General features: G+C 34.6%; 1 protein-coding gene across 1 annotated transcript in view; it reads right to left on the bottom strand.

Annotated features, from left to right (window-relative positions):
* Window positions 1-939: 939 nt before the first annotated feature.
* Window positions 940-15,698, bottom strand: part of SEMA3A (semaphorin 3A) — a gene marked incomplete at its 3' end in the record, with an annotated part of 169,820 nt that continues 155,061 nt past the window's right edge. The window contains exons 14-17 of the mRNA XM_084293574.1: window positions 12,392-12,549; window positions 8,351-8,418; window positions 3,072-3,214; window positions 940-1,395 (exon numbers count right to left, since the gene is read on the bottom strand). Coding sequence (XP_084149700.1) covers window positions 940-1,395; window positions 3,072-3,214; window positions 8,351-8,418; window positions 12,392-12,549 — 825 coding nt within the window. The remainder of the gene's footprint in view (window positions 1,396-3,071; window positions 3,215-8,350; window positions 8,419-12,391; window positions 12,550-15,698) is intronic.

Below are 15,698 nucleotides of genomic sequence, written 5' to 3' on the forward strand. Positions count from 1 at the left end.
CATGTTAAAATAGCTTAGTTTTAAAATTGCTTTGAAGTTACATGTTATAAAGGTTACTGAGACAGTAGGGAGGAAGTGAACTGCAGTGTGACTAGTTCCCCTGGAAGATTTTCCAAACAAAAAAGTAAAGCAGCTCATAATTGTAAGTTGTCACTTTTTTTAACTCTAAACCAATAATTAGGAAGTACAATATTTCTAAGACAGAAAGTCTAATCTATTTTAGAAAAGAGCTAATGTTTGCTGCATATTTTCCATCGTACATTTAAATTATATTTTTTATAAAATACATCTTTAGATCAAAGCTGAAAGAAGTCATCAGTAGTAGGCCAGTGTACTCCAAATTTTTTTGTTCCTCCTCCAAATGATGTTCAAATTTCCATATGTTGTTCAAATTTCCACAATCTCATTCAGTATTGTTTTTCCTCTTCTAGTACTTATAAACAGGAGAACTGGTAGACAAAACAAGAACAAATCCTTGTGTCCAATCATGTGTTTAGACGTTCATCAGCTTAATGAGTTCATGCAGTTTTATAATAAGTCTAGGAGTGGTAGTGCTGATGATGAAAGGTGGGTTTTGTTTTTCTTTTCTTTAAGATGACAGCATGAAATACAGCATTTTGTCTATATCTCAGGCAAAAGAGAAAGCAAAACCTGCCTGCTGAATACTTGGAGAACTCTTTGAGCATTAAGCTAGGTCCAGGTGAGTTTTCATCCTTGATACTCCAGTCTTTCTGGTCTTAGAATCAGAGCAGAGACAAAGGACTTACTAGGAAAGTTAGAAATGGATTTTATTTAAACCTAGTGGAAACAGTTTGAACTTTCCACTCTTGTAAACATCCACATAATGCCATGAAAAAGTTCATGTATATTGCATTTTGTTTTCCAGTTATCTGTCTATACAAGTTTCTACTTGGATGAGGTTCCTAGAGGTAACGTAGCTCAGACACTCCGTGGTGCCCTCTCAAATTCATGGGTCCTCCTGTTCCTACCTTTTTTATTCTCTTGTAGATGCTTCCACTTATTTGTATTCACCTGCGCATTGGCAGGCCTTTGACGGCGTTGTTTGCGGTCTCTTTTCCAAACCTGCTCACAGAACTCATCCATTGTGTTGAGATTGGGGTGATTGATTAACTGCATGAAGTCTCTATACCAGATCTTTTGACTGGGTGTCATACTGTTGGTAGCATCCTTGGTTTTGGAGGCATCACCATCATCTTCTTTATGGAGCAGCTCTTCCAGGTGGTCAGTATCAATTACTTCCAGGGTCACTTTGAGCAAAGATTGCATGAAGCCATGCTCCACAGCATGACAAAAATAAATACCAGAGTCTCTCCGTTGAAGACTTCGTAGCAATAGACCTTGCTCTGTTCGGATCATTCGATCATCCACTTTTATCTGTATTAGAGAAAAGGGGTAATTTCAATAGTTTGCTTTCATATATGTGCAAAATTATCCTCTTAACATACAAGTTCCTTAGCACAGTTCATTTCAGCTAGTAAAATTTGGCCAAAAAGCCCAAAACCACATAAACGGAATACCCCTTGCCAGTCATCTGCAGTTATGGCAGAGTCAAATACTCTGGGCAAACTATTCTTGTGGTACAAAAAGAGTTTGGAGGATGAAGAATTTACTCTTTAGTCTTTATTGATACTTGAATAATATTGGTAGCAGCTCAATCAGATGGAATTGTCAGTAAGATTAGAGAAAATGCCAACAGTTAATCAGCAGAGCCAGCATGGATTCATTTGCCTTAATTAAAGATGACACATTTACTATTACCTTTAAGTTATGCCCAAATATATATGTGGGAAAGGTTCGATTGTTCCCTACTACAGAAGGTCTTATTTGTAGGAGGGGGTTCAGGGTAAGTGGAGAATTTACAAAAGAACAATAAGGATTCAATCTGAAATTTTTAATATTCAACAAGTAGCTGTCCAAAATATCATATATTTATGAATGAACTGATATCTACAAATATAATTTCCTTTTTTGAATCCATGTGGAGCTGTGGACAGAATGGGCACATTTTCATCTGTTGCTCTCTTCACCAAAAATAAATTCTAAATATTTTACTATTTATGCAAATAAAGCAAAAAGCAAAAGTATATAAATCAGTTTACATAACTAAATGCATGCTTTAAAAAACATGCTTCAGTATAGTTCATGTATATTTCCAAATACTTAAATGCAACAGACAAGTTTTAGTTTCCTAGCTTGATCTCTCTACATACCAGAGTAGATTATTCTCTTATGACATATGTGACCTAGCTGGATAGTAAGATGATTTGAGAACCCGGATAATAGGTTCTCAAAAACCCGAGTAATAATGTAAGAATGTTGGTAACAAGAGAAAGAGGAAAATAATCTGTCAGTTTAGTGCAATGCAATCAGAGAAAGTGAGTGGTTTTGCCTCTATGAATACTGGTTTTTAATGAAAATGATATGCAAGTTTTTATACTCTTGGGTCTACTACAGTTCCTCACTCTATCTGTATTATCTGCAGTTCAGTCTTGGAGCATGCAGCACACAGGAAACACTCCTGTTGGACTACCTTTTACATAGCATAATTAGATTAATATAGTCAGCTTTCTCTCTCTCTCTCTCTCTCTTTTTTTTTTTTTTTTTTTTTTTTTTCCTGTAGCAACAGCTTTCAGGTCTTCGTAATTTTTAAGTTCAATATAATCCGTGTACGATGCTTTAGGTGGTACTTAGCATACTAGCTTTTTGTTGACCATCTGTGAAAGGGAATTTTAGTATATCTAAGATATCTGAATGAAAATCAAAACAAAACAAAACAAAGAATCAAACAAACAAACAAAAAATGCTTTACAAGGAGTAAACCAGGGACAGAGTATGAAAGTTTTCTGATGTGGATCAGTAAAATCTCTTGGAGTTTATGGGATTTTATGTGATAAGGGTATGAATATGATGAGGAGCAAGAAAAATAATAAGATTCCAGGAGAACAACTGTAAACTGAAGTAAAGATGGACATTATTCTGGGAAGGACAGAGGCTCAAATATATCTTCATAGAAAAGATTAGTTGTATCTCTTAATTTTTTTCTACTGTACCTCTTCTTTGTGGTCATCATTTTGCTTCTGGAATTGCCAGTAGACTATGGCACGCTGAGATTTTGGACTGCACTCAAGAAAAGTGCTGCTATTCTCTACGCCATAGATAATCTTTTCCTCCACAGTCTGACCACTTAGATTATCTGTAAAGCAAAGGGAAAAGGGAAAAAGGAAAAATAGGAAAAAGGAAGGGAAAGGGGAAGGGGAAGGGAAGGAGAAGGGAAAAGGGAAGGGGAAAGGGAAGAGGGAAACATAAATTTAAATGATCAGGAAAGAAAAAAACATCTTAATTAGCAAATGAATTTGTTTATTTACAAATTGGGATCCTTTAAGGTGTTTCAACATAATAAGACTCTTAAAGATAAATTTCTCCATACCAACATGTCTTTGGAAAATCTCCATTGCCTCTATTTTTGTAAGCAACCCTTGTAGTTTTTTTTTTTTTTTTTTTTTTTTTTATTTTTGTATTTTAAATCCTAATAGCTGTTAATATATCAATATGTGAAGTTAATGAATTTCATTGTGAAATTTTGTTCAAACCTCATTTTTATTCATCAAGGAAAACATCTAGGACATGACAAGAATTTTTATGGCCAACTGTATGCAGCGAGAAAACTCAGGGTGTAGTTGCAGAATGCCTGTAATGATGCCTCCTGGGCTCTATGATCATAATACTTTAGAGCAAAGTAGTAAAACATGAGGCTATTTAAAAGTAGTATAATGTATTTAGATTATATAGCACTATGGTTTGCTGAAGCTGTTAATGACCAGGAATAATGTTTTCAAGGAAACAATCTTCAATTAATAATTTCCTTTCATACAGATATAATTTATGGAAATGTAATGAGGTTAATAAACCAGACATTATGGGAGGGGACAAAGAAAGTTAAACAAATAACTTCCTTTTGTAACAGCAATGTTTCAAGATATTCATCAACTTGCTGGAAATATCACATAGCTATAGGACTTATATGGCATTTGATTCTTCTCCAATACCGCAGAGGCTATAAGGCATCATATTACAACTCTCCACCTTAGCTCTTTAAAATGCTGTTATGGTCTTAAGTGGCAAGAATACAATAATCCTACAGAGTAGATGGAGAGGAAGGATTTGGTAAACTATTTAACACTGTTTTGATCTCATGGGGTTTCCTGTCTCCTTGCCATTATTTGTCATTCTTTCCGTTTTCCATTTTTGATCTACAGTACTGGAATTTTTTTAGGAACTTCTTTTGAAACAGTTTAACAGGAAAATGATGTCTAATGAAAATATTCTCAAATAAATCATTTGTCACAATGTGTTTGCTTTCACTTAGCCTTTATCATATTGGCCAAGTTTAGCAAACACAAGTTGTTTGCTAGACTACTGAGCCAAAGTTAAAATTGAGCTCCTGGTTTATGTTGACACAGAAATCATGTCTTTCCATAATGACTTGCAGCACGATGGAGGATAGGAGGAAGGATGGGGGACAGAATAGGAACTTGTGCTTGCCCAGTTCTCAGTAAGGAAACATCAAATGGCCTATAAATGTTAAACAAATAGGGATGGATTAGTTTGCTTTCCTCTGCTGGATTATAAGTTTTTCCAGCAAGTAAGCAGGGTATCATATAAATGAGAAGCTGAAGCAATTTTTATGACATCTCTCAGAAACCACATCTCAATGAAGAATGTCAGTGCAGCTTTAGGCCAGGAAGATGGAGAGAAATGGTGGAATGACTTAGAAAGCAAACCAACAACAAAATTGTAATACAGATGGAACAGAATGTAGCCAAGTGTACAGAGGAAAGGCCTGATGGAGCTTGGGCAAATTTTTGTCAATAAAATTGAAGAACTGGAAATATATGAAGACATTAACTGAATATGACTGGAAGTGAAAAGATAATAATTGCAAATGGAAATGGTTGGATGATTATTCATTGCTACTCTATAGATTCAACAGCATGATCTAGGTGTCCTTCCTCTACTGTTTCAAGTTAGATGCTCTGATTTAGGAACAGAATTCACATGGCTAAACAGTTGCCATGCAGTTGACAAGAGGTAGTTTCGTATCTGCACTGGGATGCACAACAGACAGCACATGCATGGCTGCAGCATATAAAACAGCCATTAGGAAATGTCCCCTTCTTCACCTAGGATCATTTCTTTGGCAAGGATCCTACTGTGCATGAGCAGTAGCATAGTTTTAAGTATATAAAGGAGTTTCTTCAGAAAAAGTAGACATCTAGGATATCCTTAATATTTGAGAAACTAACCACAGTTTTAATGGAAGTTAGCTTGAAGGTGAATGCTGACACCGTTTGAAACTTCTGGGTGGCTTGTTGGATCTTGCCCATGGCATTCAGGTCTGAGATCACATGGTAGGTAGCAGAAGCCCCCTTTCAAGTTGCTCACAGCTCCAAAAAAATTAGCAACAGCCATGCAATGAGAGGGGAAGGAATTAAGAAATCCTTAAAATTCAATTTCTATGATTTAAGGGAGCAGAAAACAGGTTCCAAAATGTCTATAGATTTCACATAATACTGAGTATGTAGAGTGCAAGAAAGTAAAGCAAAGTGATGGCATAGTCACAGGACCAGAGAACACTTCTGGGACTGAGGGAGAAGATGAAGAGAGTAGGAAGAAGAATGAACGACTAGGAAGTTCAGAAGAACAGCTGGAGTAATTAGAAAACTATAGAAGTCATGAAGGTGTTTATGAATTTGAACCCCAAATCCTGTCTGAGATCTGCAACTCCCAAAATGAATCCAACAGCAATATCAGTTTACTACCCCGATAAATGCATAATTTCCGACATAACCAAAGAAGTATGAAAAGTTAGGTACTTATCCCAAGATTGGTTTGCAGATGAATGCATCTGATTTTACAGACAAACAAGGAGAAGTTCTATGAGCTCTCCCTGGGATGACTTACCTAAGAAAAGGTTCCACCTCACTTACAAATTATTCAAAACAAGCAAGCATATAAACAAACAAACAAACAAAACCACCTTGATAAATTTCTTGATAGCACTAGTATGGAATAATTAAAATTTGTTCTTTGGCTGACACAAAGTTATTTATGTTTTTAAATTCAAACACTTATATCTGGCCAAACACATGTACAACTGAGGATCCTCATCTTTCTCTGTTGCTGCGTACTGTGCAGCATTTGCACAAAAGAACTGAGAGAGCTAACTAAACCTTATTAAGCACTATTGCTTCTGACTGATATCTACGTAAATTTCCACAATGTCTTTAAAAGTGACTTGTATACTAAGAGACCATTTTTTGTTTGTTTGTTTGTTTGTTTTGTTCCTGTAGAGGAATGTGTAGAAATGTAGTAAATGATTGCTGGAGCTCATTCTTGGCTATAAAAATTCCCAATTCTACTTGTGTTGTCCACGAAACTACTGGTCAGAGCCAAAGAAAAAAAATAACATAAATTGGCAAAGTTCATGGACCATGTAGCTGTCTGTATACTGCATGATGCACTTTTCCATATGTAATAATCTAAGAAAATTTTACAGATTCACAACTAACTTTGTAAGTTAGTTTCTTCCAGTCAGTCCATCTTCATTTCACCACTAGATGGTGAAATCATTTTCAAGTGATATCTTGCCTCATATTTCACTGCTTTACCTATTTTGACAAAGCTGTATTAAAAATCCTTGTGGTCAAGAGTAGTATATAATAGCTTTTTCCTGACCTTGAGTTCTCATGATTTTTGTCATAAAAAAAAACTGCACAAGATTAATCTCTTTTCTTTGTACAGAAGATATATTTTCAGACAAGTATGTTTTCCAGGGGAAGGTTAAAAAAAAAAAAAAGTGTTTTAAATTACTTTCCTGGTCTATGAAGATAAGGAATAGACCTGAAGTTGTATAAATTACAGCTAGCAATGGGAAGAGAATGTTAAAAATAAAATGGACCTGTGGTAGTTAGCTCACCATGAGTAGTTTAAAGATGGAGAAACTAAAAAAGGTGAAGGTAATGTCTACGACATGCTGCTTTCAGGAATAAAATCCACATGTAGTGCCTGATGTAATTTCATACTGGGGAACCAAAATGTCATCTCAGCCCCAATAGCCAGTTGTCTCATCTGCTATCTGATGTCTATTACTAGATATAATTTAAGTGGAAAATTGTGAACTTTCTACTAGTCCAAATTGTCAAATTCAAATTAATCTAATTGTGCATTCATGAGTTATAAAAATGTGACAATTGTATATTGATCATAGTTCATTCATGAATTTTCCCAAGCCTTTTATTCTGAGTAGCTTGGCCTGAGTCTGAAACTAATGAAACAAAAAGAAAAGCTGCAGTAATCCTAACTATGATTAAATAGCTAATAATTAAAAAGGAAGATAGAGAAAATTGTTACTGGTAGTAGTGAATTGCAGCTGACACAAGAGTACATGTATGGATTATTAGTCATTGTTGCTATTATAAGAACTGGATGGACATAAGGGTTTTGAGGTATCTCCATGTTCAGCCACCTCTACTTTATTTATCCCAGAAATCTGTGCAATAGTTTAACTGTTATTACAGATATAACACAAACACAATTTTTTTATTATTATTTTATTTATTTTTTTTTCCAGCAGAGGGAAGTGTTGCCTAAGTGTTCTCTTCATGTAGGGCAAAAAGTACATTTTTCATTTTCTGAGTGAAGATCTTTTGAAGAGTTTGGCAACAAATTAGTAACTGTGAGGTTCGTGAGCCAAGCAATTCAATAATGGAAGATCTGGTCAATACAGTATGTGAAAATAAAACAACAAAAGTAAAAGATGTCAAAGAAAACCGAAAACATACTGAAAGCACACAGTACAGGCCTACTACATGGAACAACTGTTAGGGTGTCACCTACAACAAAGGCCATTCCATATTTAGCAAAGGTGGCTAATTATGTGCTTGTTTATCATCACATTCAAACTATATGAACTAACATGTATGTACTTCTTTCCGTTTTGAAGGTGGTATTATACTCTTCTGACATAATGAACCTAGTGTGATAATATGATATAAGGTAAGTGAATCAGAAAAAAAAAAAAGAATAATAATAATTAAAACTGTTAACTGAGGAATAAAAAAATAATTATCTTTAGTGTCTGATCCAGGCTGCTGTAATAAAATGCATAAAATAGGATGCTGTAATAAAATGATACATTAGGTTCGTCTGTACAAAATGTTCAAGACAATTTCTCCAACAAACCCTTCACGTGCTTCCTATTCTACTCATGCAGTGCAGAGTCTGTAAGTTCATACAAATTTGTTGTAATTTAGCCATTCCCATAACTCACCATGATGTTGCAGATCTGAGCAGTGGGTAAGAGGGTCTCCATTTCGGATGTCTTGTCGTCTAGTACGTCTGTAAGTATTATATTTGAAAATTATTAGCGACCTCAATGGTCAGCATTCACTTTTGTCAACAAATGGAGCATATACATAAAATTACATAAGTCACAAGTGCATCTAATCAACATGATGAAGGAAATCAGCTTATTATTGTATTCTATGCATTATCATAGTTCATCAGCCTCTACACTTACCGACAAAGTCTTCAGGATCATGCCTCTTGTACTGAGTCTATGAAGTACCTTTTAACTTTTTAGGTAATATTAATCAGAGACAAATTCATGACTTGATTCATAGGTACCGGGACTGTTGTAAGGTATCAAAGCATAAACAGTAAAGTTGAGCATACACCAAAAACATGAAGAAAACATAGCTTTTCTGCAAACACAGAATACTGTAAGTAACATGGCACCTTTTAGTTAAAATGACATATTAGAATTAATGGCTTTTAAAGAGTGTCAAAATGTTGTATTTTCTACAAAATCTAAGTTAAATTAAGTAGATGATCCCAGCCACTGAAGACTAATGTATGTGTAAAACATTTAATGTATGTATTGCACATGGCTTTGTCTTTAGAGTAACTGAATAAAACACTTACACAGGAAGATTTGGAAATGATTCTTAAGTCTTTCGTTCTTTGATCTCCACTAGCGATTTTGGAAAACAAACTGATCTAAAATCACTGTGCTAAAAATACTCTATGTAACAGAATAAAGCTTTTAAATATATTTTTTGTTTTTGCATTTGTTCTCTGTCTGCTCCTATTTTTATTTAAATAGCTGTGACAGAAAATTCAACTGAGCCACAGAAAAGGGTTTCATATTAAAAAAGAAAGAACAAGGCAAACAAAGATGTGTTTCAAGTGTGAGTATTTTACTTTAGGAACCAGAGAAAGCCTGAGGGCTTGCAAAATTAGAGGAGAACAAAGAGGATTAAGCTGCTGAACAATGCCGTGATTTCAGATTATAGCATCCAGCAACGGATATGCAAAAGTCAAGTAGCCTTGTAAAAAGCACTGTTGGTCACTCCCTTGTGGCAACAGCCCACATTTTTAAAAAGTCATTGTTGTCCAGTACAGAGAACTCTTCAGTTCACTAACCCTATTTGCAGTCTCTAAGAGCCCAGCATCAGCACATACTAATTGTTTTCACAGAGGCACCATCAACCGAGCAGCTGACTCCTCTTGGCTGAAAGACTTTACATGTTTTATTGTTGTTGTTGTTTTGTTTGTTTATTTGTTTGCTTTCAGCTAAAAACTACTGAAACGTTAAAACAGAAATTATGTATATGATGTACGGCAACAAATTTTAAAAAATGGAGATAATGGAAATAAAAACCACAAAAAACGTTCCTAGTGAATCAGGAGATCTAAGCATGCTTTAATAAGAATAATTTTTTTGTTGATTGATATAAGATTCAAAAATATACTGACCCTAATTTCAGATACCTTCTTTATAGTGCTGTTTACCAATAAATAAAAATATCCCCAAGACATAAGGAACCATACAATTACATTATTCCATCCTAAATTTTGAAAGGCAGTATATTTATAGGGTACTATTTGTAGGAAAAAGCCTGTGGAAAGATTCATATTACTGTCAATGGAATTTGGATGTGATGTTTAGTTAGAATCTCAGGAAAATGTCGCACATATCAGCATTGTATCAACATGATGATTTATGAAATATGAACCAGAATACATCTACATGGGGCAGAGTTAAGTGGTCACAATACAGGAGCTCTGAACTGTCATTTAAACTTCTTAAATATACAAAGAAAGAGGAGTAAATTAAAATCATGGCTTGTAAAAGTTTCTTTTTAAAAAAAAGGAAAAAGAAGAAGAAAAAAAAGCTCTATTAGAAAAGCATCTGTGCAAATGCCTCAGGACTCTCCCAGTATTTCTGGAGCCTAAAATTGCAGACATTAATTATTTGGAAAATGTTTTTTTTTTACATTTAAGTTGTTTTCCATGATGCTGATTTTGTCACAGATGCATTCAAAGCTGGCTTGGGGCAGTGGGTACAGCAGGTACCAGGTAAATAGCTGATCCTCCCCTTCAGTAAACTTTTTATTCTACTGTTGCTGCTGCTCCCAGGGGAGAAAGGGGGAAGGTTTCATGGAACAGCTGCTTCTCCTGTCAGGACCTCAGTCTCCCAGAACTTACTTTTTAAGAGAGCTCAAGAAACACAAGTTTTGCAACCCAAGGCTTTTCTATAGCTATGCAGACAAGTGTAGCTCATTAACCTCACCCCTTAATCCCAGTAAGAAGAGCTGTCTTTCCCTTTACCCTTGATGGCAAAGGCGAGCTCAGTTTGCCATTTAAGAGAATAAATTGAAGAGACGGATAAGGAAAAAATTAAAAGCCCTATTTTTTCTCTATATGTAAGCAGATAAATTATATGATTAGGTGAGTCTTGAGTGGGCAGGGAGTAAAAATAAATATTTTATGCAGAGAAAGCATGAATGCAGAGAAAGCATGAGTTTCAGGGACAGAAAATAGTTGAGAGGTAGCAGAGAAGGATTATCCAGTGGTTAGACCTTACTAAAATCTCCTTCGATTCAGAAGCAGTACTCAACCACACTGATTTCTAACCCTTAAAACTTTCAGATCAATTCAGTCTTTCAGACTCCCTTTAAAAACCTCACTGGTCCCTCTCCTTGCTTTCCTACTCCTCTTCCTCTTAATGCTGTGTTCCCAACACAGATTTGAAATTATCCCATGCAGTGGAGAAAACGTGACCAGCTCGTCATTTGGGATGGGTTCTGTTTCTCCTTTTTAATTATTTTCTAAAGAATTTCAGGGGGAAAAAAAAGTCTCAGATTAATTCCGCTTCCTGGTGCAAAAATAGAACCTGATATTCATTCCATAAGCAGCTTTTTCTTTTATCATCAGTAGTTGTTTAGGATGCATTGTAATGCAAACCTTGGAACTTTAATCCTCCATATGAAAAGTCTGTGACACAAGTGTTACTTCCCACCCCGTACTACATTTCATCTCCTAAAACAACCAATTCAAAACTGGAATTTTGAATCTTGAAACTCCCAACTAAGTATATGTTAACATTAATTTCAATATATATATAAAGGGTCCTTACATGTATAAATCCTTGTACTCCTTGTTTCTTAATGTTAACATGTTTTCATCTTTGGATTATCCAATTTATCATGGGAATCTCAACACTACGCCAGTGTATTCTTATTTGCAAGTGGTTATCAATTCAGTTATTCCTAATTTCTACTTCAGTAACTAACAGCAGTTCAGTAACTATATGCTTTAAGAGAAAGAGTTCTAGAAACAAAGGAAGGCAAAGAAAATATGATTTTAAATCTTCAGAATAGGCAGCTAGGACTTGTAAATTCTTATAAAAATGCTGTTTTTTACTTACAGAGTCTGTTTTCCCTTAACCTTTACATTGCAAAGCCTTCAACATCAGTGCAGAGTGAAAATAAAATAACAGTTGTTTCGATCTGGGAGCATTTAGACATACATCAACACATAAATTATACTTTAGAACAGTAATAATGTTATATATCACTAAATAATAACTTTCCATTACTGTTCAAAACAAATTAGAAAAATTTTCTTTGAATTACAATGTATGAAAATGTAGGATTATTTAGTTGTTTGAGTAGTGTTTTTTTATTGTTATTATTTTATATCAACACCCCTCCTAATGTTACAGAAAATCAATTTCTTTCCTGTTTATTACTGAATAGAAAGTTACAAATACATTTCAGAAACAATATTCTCTGAATATTTTGACTTTTTTTTACAACAGTTTTTAAGCCAACCAAAGAAGTAGCAGTGTTCACTTTAAGTCAGCCAAGACTTCATATTGCTCGTAGCTCCCACAATTATGTTTTCTTTGGAATAGAAAAGACTCCACTTAACCATGCCATGAAAAATCTCCAAAGCCCTCTGGTCATATTGAGATCATCAGTTAAAACAAATAGCAAACCATGCAGATATCTGAAACTGTCCCTACCTCTTAGCAGTGGGGAAGTAACGTGAGCAGGATGAACCATCCCAGGCACAGTAAGGGTCTCTCGCGAGGCAACACTCAGCACATGCTTTTCCATACACATCACAGCGGTGTAAAGGAAGCTGTGAAACTCCAGTGGCAGAGCCAATGTAGAGCTGTTGCTGTAACAAAAATATAAATAAATAAACAAACAAATAAATAAATAAAATTGCAAATTACCAGGTTTTTTGCTAGGAAAGCCTAAAATATTTACAGTAAAACAACAAATGCAAAAAGGGATTGAGATCCTGTTATACACTAAAGGAATGAGAATTGTCCTCTGGTTAAAAAATCAAATAGGAATGACTGATTTTTTAAAGGAAACTCTCAGTGGCTTCTCTAAGAAGAAAAAATAATATTGTATTTTTTTCTTTTCTTTCCTTGTATTCAGATCCCCTTACTGGATAGTGCTACAATCAGTGACAGAAAACAATGAAGAATATTATTGTGGTTTTCATTTTTAAAAATAAATAAATAAACAAATAGGCAGCTTTCACTTCTATTTCCTATGTAAGACTTAGATTTGTGTATGTGCAGGGGGACTTCTAAAGTAAATTATTTTAGACAGATGCTGATACATTTCAGCTTGGAAGTTCTGCCACGCATGCATTTCTTTGCATGTCTAGTAATTCTGATTCTTCATACTCTTTTCTGCAGGTCACACATTTTCATTAAAACATATATATAATGAGGGAAGATGGCATACTTATATTTGGATAAAAAACAATGTTGAATGAAAGATGGAGTTCAAAGGTAGAGAGGAGCTGCAAAAGAAAAAAGTGATGCAAACAAAATGAGGTACCATTTGTAGCGTATCACAACAGAAAATCTTGTCTCTCTCAGTTTGCTCTTTGATATCAAATCCAGGTGGTCCATTTGGGAGGCTGGTCCCAAGAGAGGCATGAGGAAACAACTACTAAACCCATATGAAAGTCCAGACATATTTCAGCTTAACACTAATTCACAAAGCAAACAAGTATGAGTGTAGTAAGCAAATACACTTAATTCTGAGATACATAGAATAAAACAAAATAAATGGATATATAAAAATAGCATGGTGTAATCCTTCTGTTTTTAAAACACTGACACTTTTCTATCAAAAGCTGTCCAGCACCCATGATGGAGCAATTAACACTTCTCTTTTGAGTCACTCCAACAAATCCCACCAAGAAAATGCATATTTGTATTCATTTTTTCTGTCTTAGAAAATATATCTGGTATGAAAAAATAGGTTTTCAAGAAATATCAAAATTCTTTATCTCCTGCATTGGGATGTCCCAGAGGTACCAATTCCAGGAAATTCAGGGATGGAAGGTGGCTGAGATTACCTATTTATTGTAAATGATGAGCACTGGATACCAGGAGACAGAAAACTGAAAGCGTTCAAAGAAGGTGTTAAATTATTTGAGAGACAGCAGTTTGGCAGTTTTTACAGACATATGAACTATAACAGAAACATCCCTTGCCTTCATGTAAACATCAGTAGTTTTTCAAGGAAAATATGTCAAGGAGAAATATCCAAAAGAAAATTGACCAATAAATTGAAAACTAAGCCCTATTTAAGCAGCTGCTTCCATCCATTACAGTACCGTAGCTGGGCTGTAAAGCCACGCCCTTCTGGGCAACAATCTCTGACCACTCATATCTCTCCACAAAGCCTTCATTGTACGTAGCAGTCCCCAGCTAGTGTATCCTTGAGCAGCAGATGACAGGCAACAGACATGAAGGGCTGATTTTCTTTAACTTAAGTCACTTAATGAAGTTCCCAGCTTAGGGGTACATTCTGCAGTAAAAAGAGCAGCAATTCAAATCATAGGTGACCTAATCATTTCTCGGGGGATGCCTTTTCTCTTTACTGATTATAGAGGCAGCATAGGTCAAATTAGAGCTTCACTTAAGTATCTTAAATGTCCAGATGGTATTGATCTGGGTCCTATGTAATCGAGGCATTAATATATATGTGTGTGTATATATGTGTGTGTGTAGCAATGTGTGTAGCCAATATAAAAATGAACCCAGAGAATGCATATGGGAAAATAAAGAAGTATGGTGTAATGGTTTCTTACATACCCATGTAACCAATTTCATTTTGTAAAATAGCCCTCTCTAATTTCTAATAAATGTCTTTAGAATTAGAGAATTACCAGAAACACAGAAGAAAAAAAGAAAAAAAAGAAAAAAAAAAAAAAAAGAGGCCAGAATAGGGTTACTTAAAATCTCTACTCCTTGTAAGTAAGTTCATAAAGTTCAGTCACTGAACTATAGCATGTGTTTTAGGTGCCACACAGCCTGAAGGCTGCTGATCTGTTTGCTGCTCTTCTCATTATATTTTTAGACTCCAGCTGGTGATCATTATTCTGGACACTAATAATATATAAATCCAGGCAGTAAGAAATTCAGAAAGTAGGAATAGAATGTTTTGCATCAATGGTCTGACTTTCTTTTGCCATACACAGACAAACTACTTCTTGGGCAAAAAGTGTCTCCCAAGTGCTTTTTAATTTAATGAATCATCTGATTAACAGATCAAACTAGAGAGAAATAATAATAATAATAATAATAATAATAATAATAATAATAATAATAATAATAATAATAATAACAATAACAATAACAATAATAGTAATAATAATAAATCTAAAAATCCTTGCAGAAGTATCATTACTCCAGAGAAGCTGGGAAGACTAGACTAACATTTTAAGCAATCCAATGATTTCTCTGCTGTATTGTGCTTCCCAAAATCTTTCCCTAGCATTTGGAGGAAGAGATAGGTGGGAATTTTGCAATTAAAAAAGAAAAAATAATAATAATAATTTAAAAAATAGAAGAACTTAGGAAGAATTTTAAAAATGAGGTACCATGTACCATGCTTTTATAGTTAAGATAAAAGAATTGTAGTGATGAAAATAAAATAAAGTGATGTCCTTAAATGTATTCAACAGGACCTGCTGTTTTTACTGTTTGCATTTCATGCTTCTGCTTTCTACAATGCATGAAGTTATAGTGCTGTTTATATGAAAAACACTGTGATTATCAGAACACGAGTAAGTGTTTGAACTGTAAAACTACAGTATTTTGAAAACCTAAATATAAAATGGAAACATGTTGCCAAATACTTATTTGATACAGAGACACATTGCCAAAAGCTTGTCATACTGTATCATAATTCTGTCATTTTATCCTGAGGCTGGTTGATTTTTCATGAGCTTAACTGTGCCTGATTAACTTGTGTTTTATGTTCTTTTTTAGCTTTAGACAATTTTAGTAGTGT

This window comes from Netta rufina (assembly GCF_964035555.1).
Source record: "Netta rufina genome assembly, chromosome: 1".
Classification (NCBI taxonomy): Eukaryota; Metazoa; Chordata; class Aves; order Anseriformes; family Anatidae; genus Netta; species Netta rufina.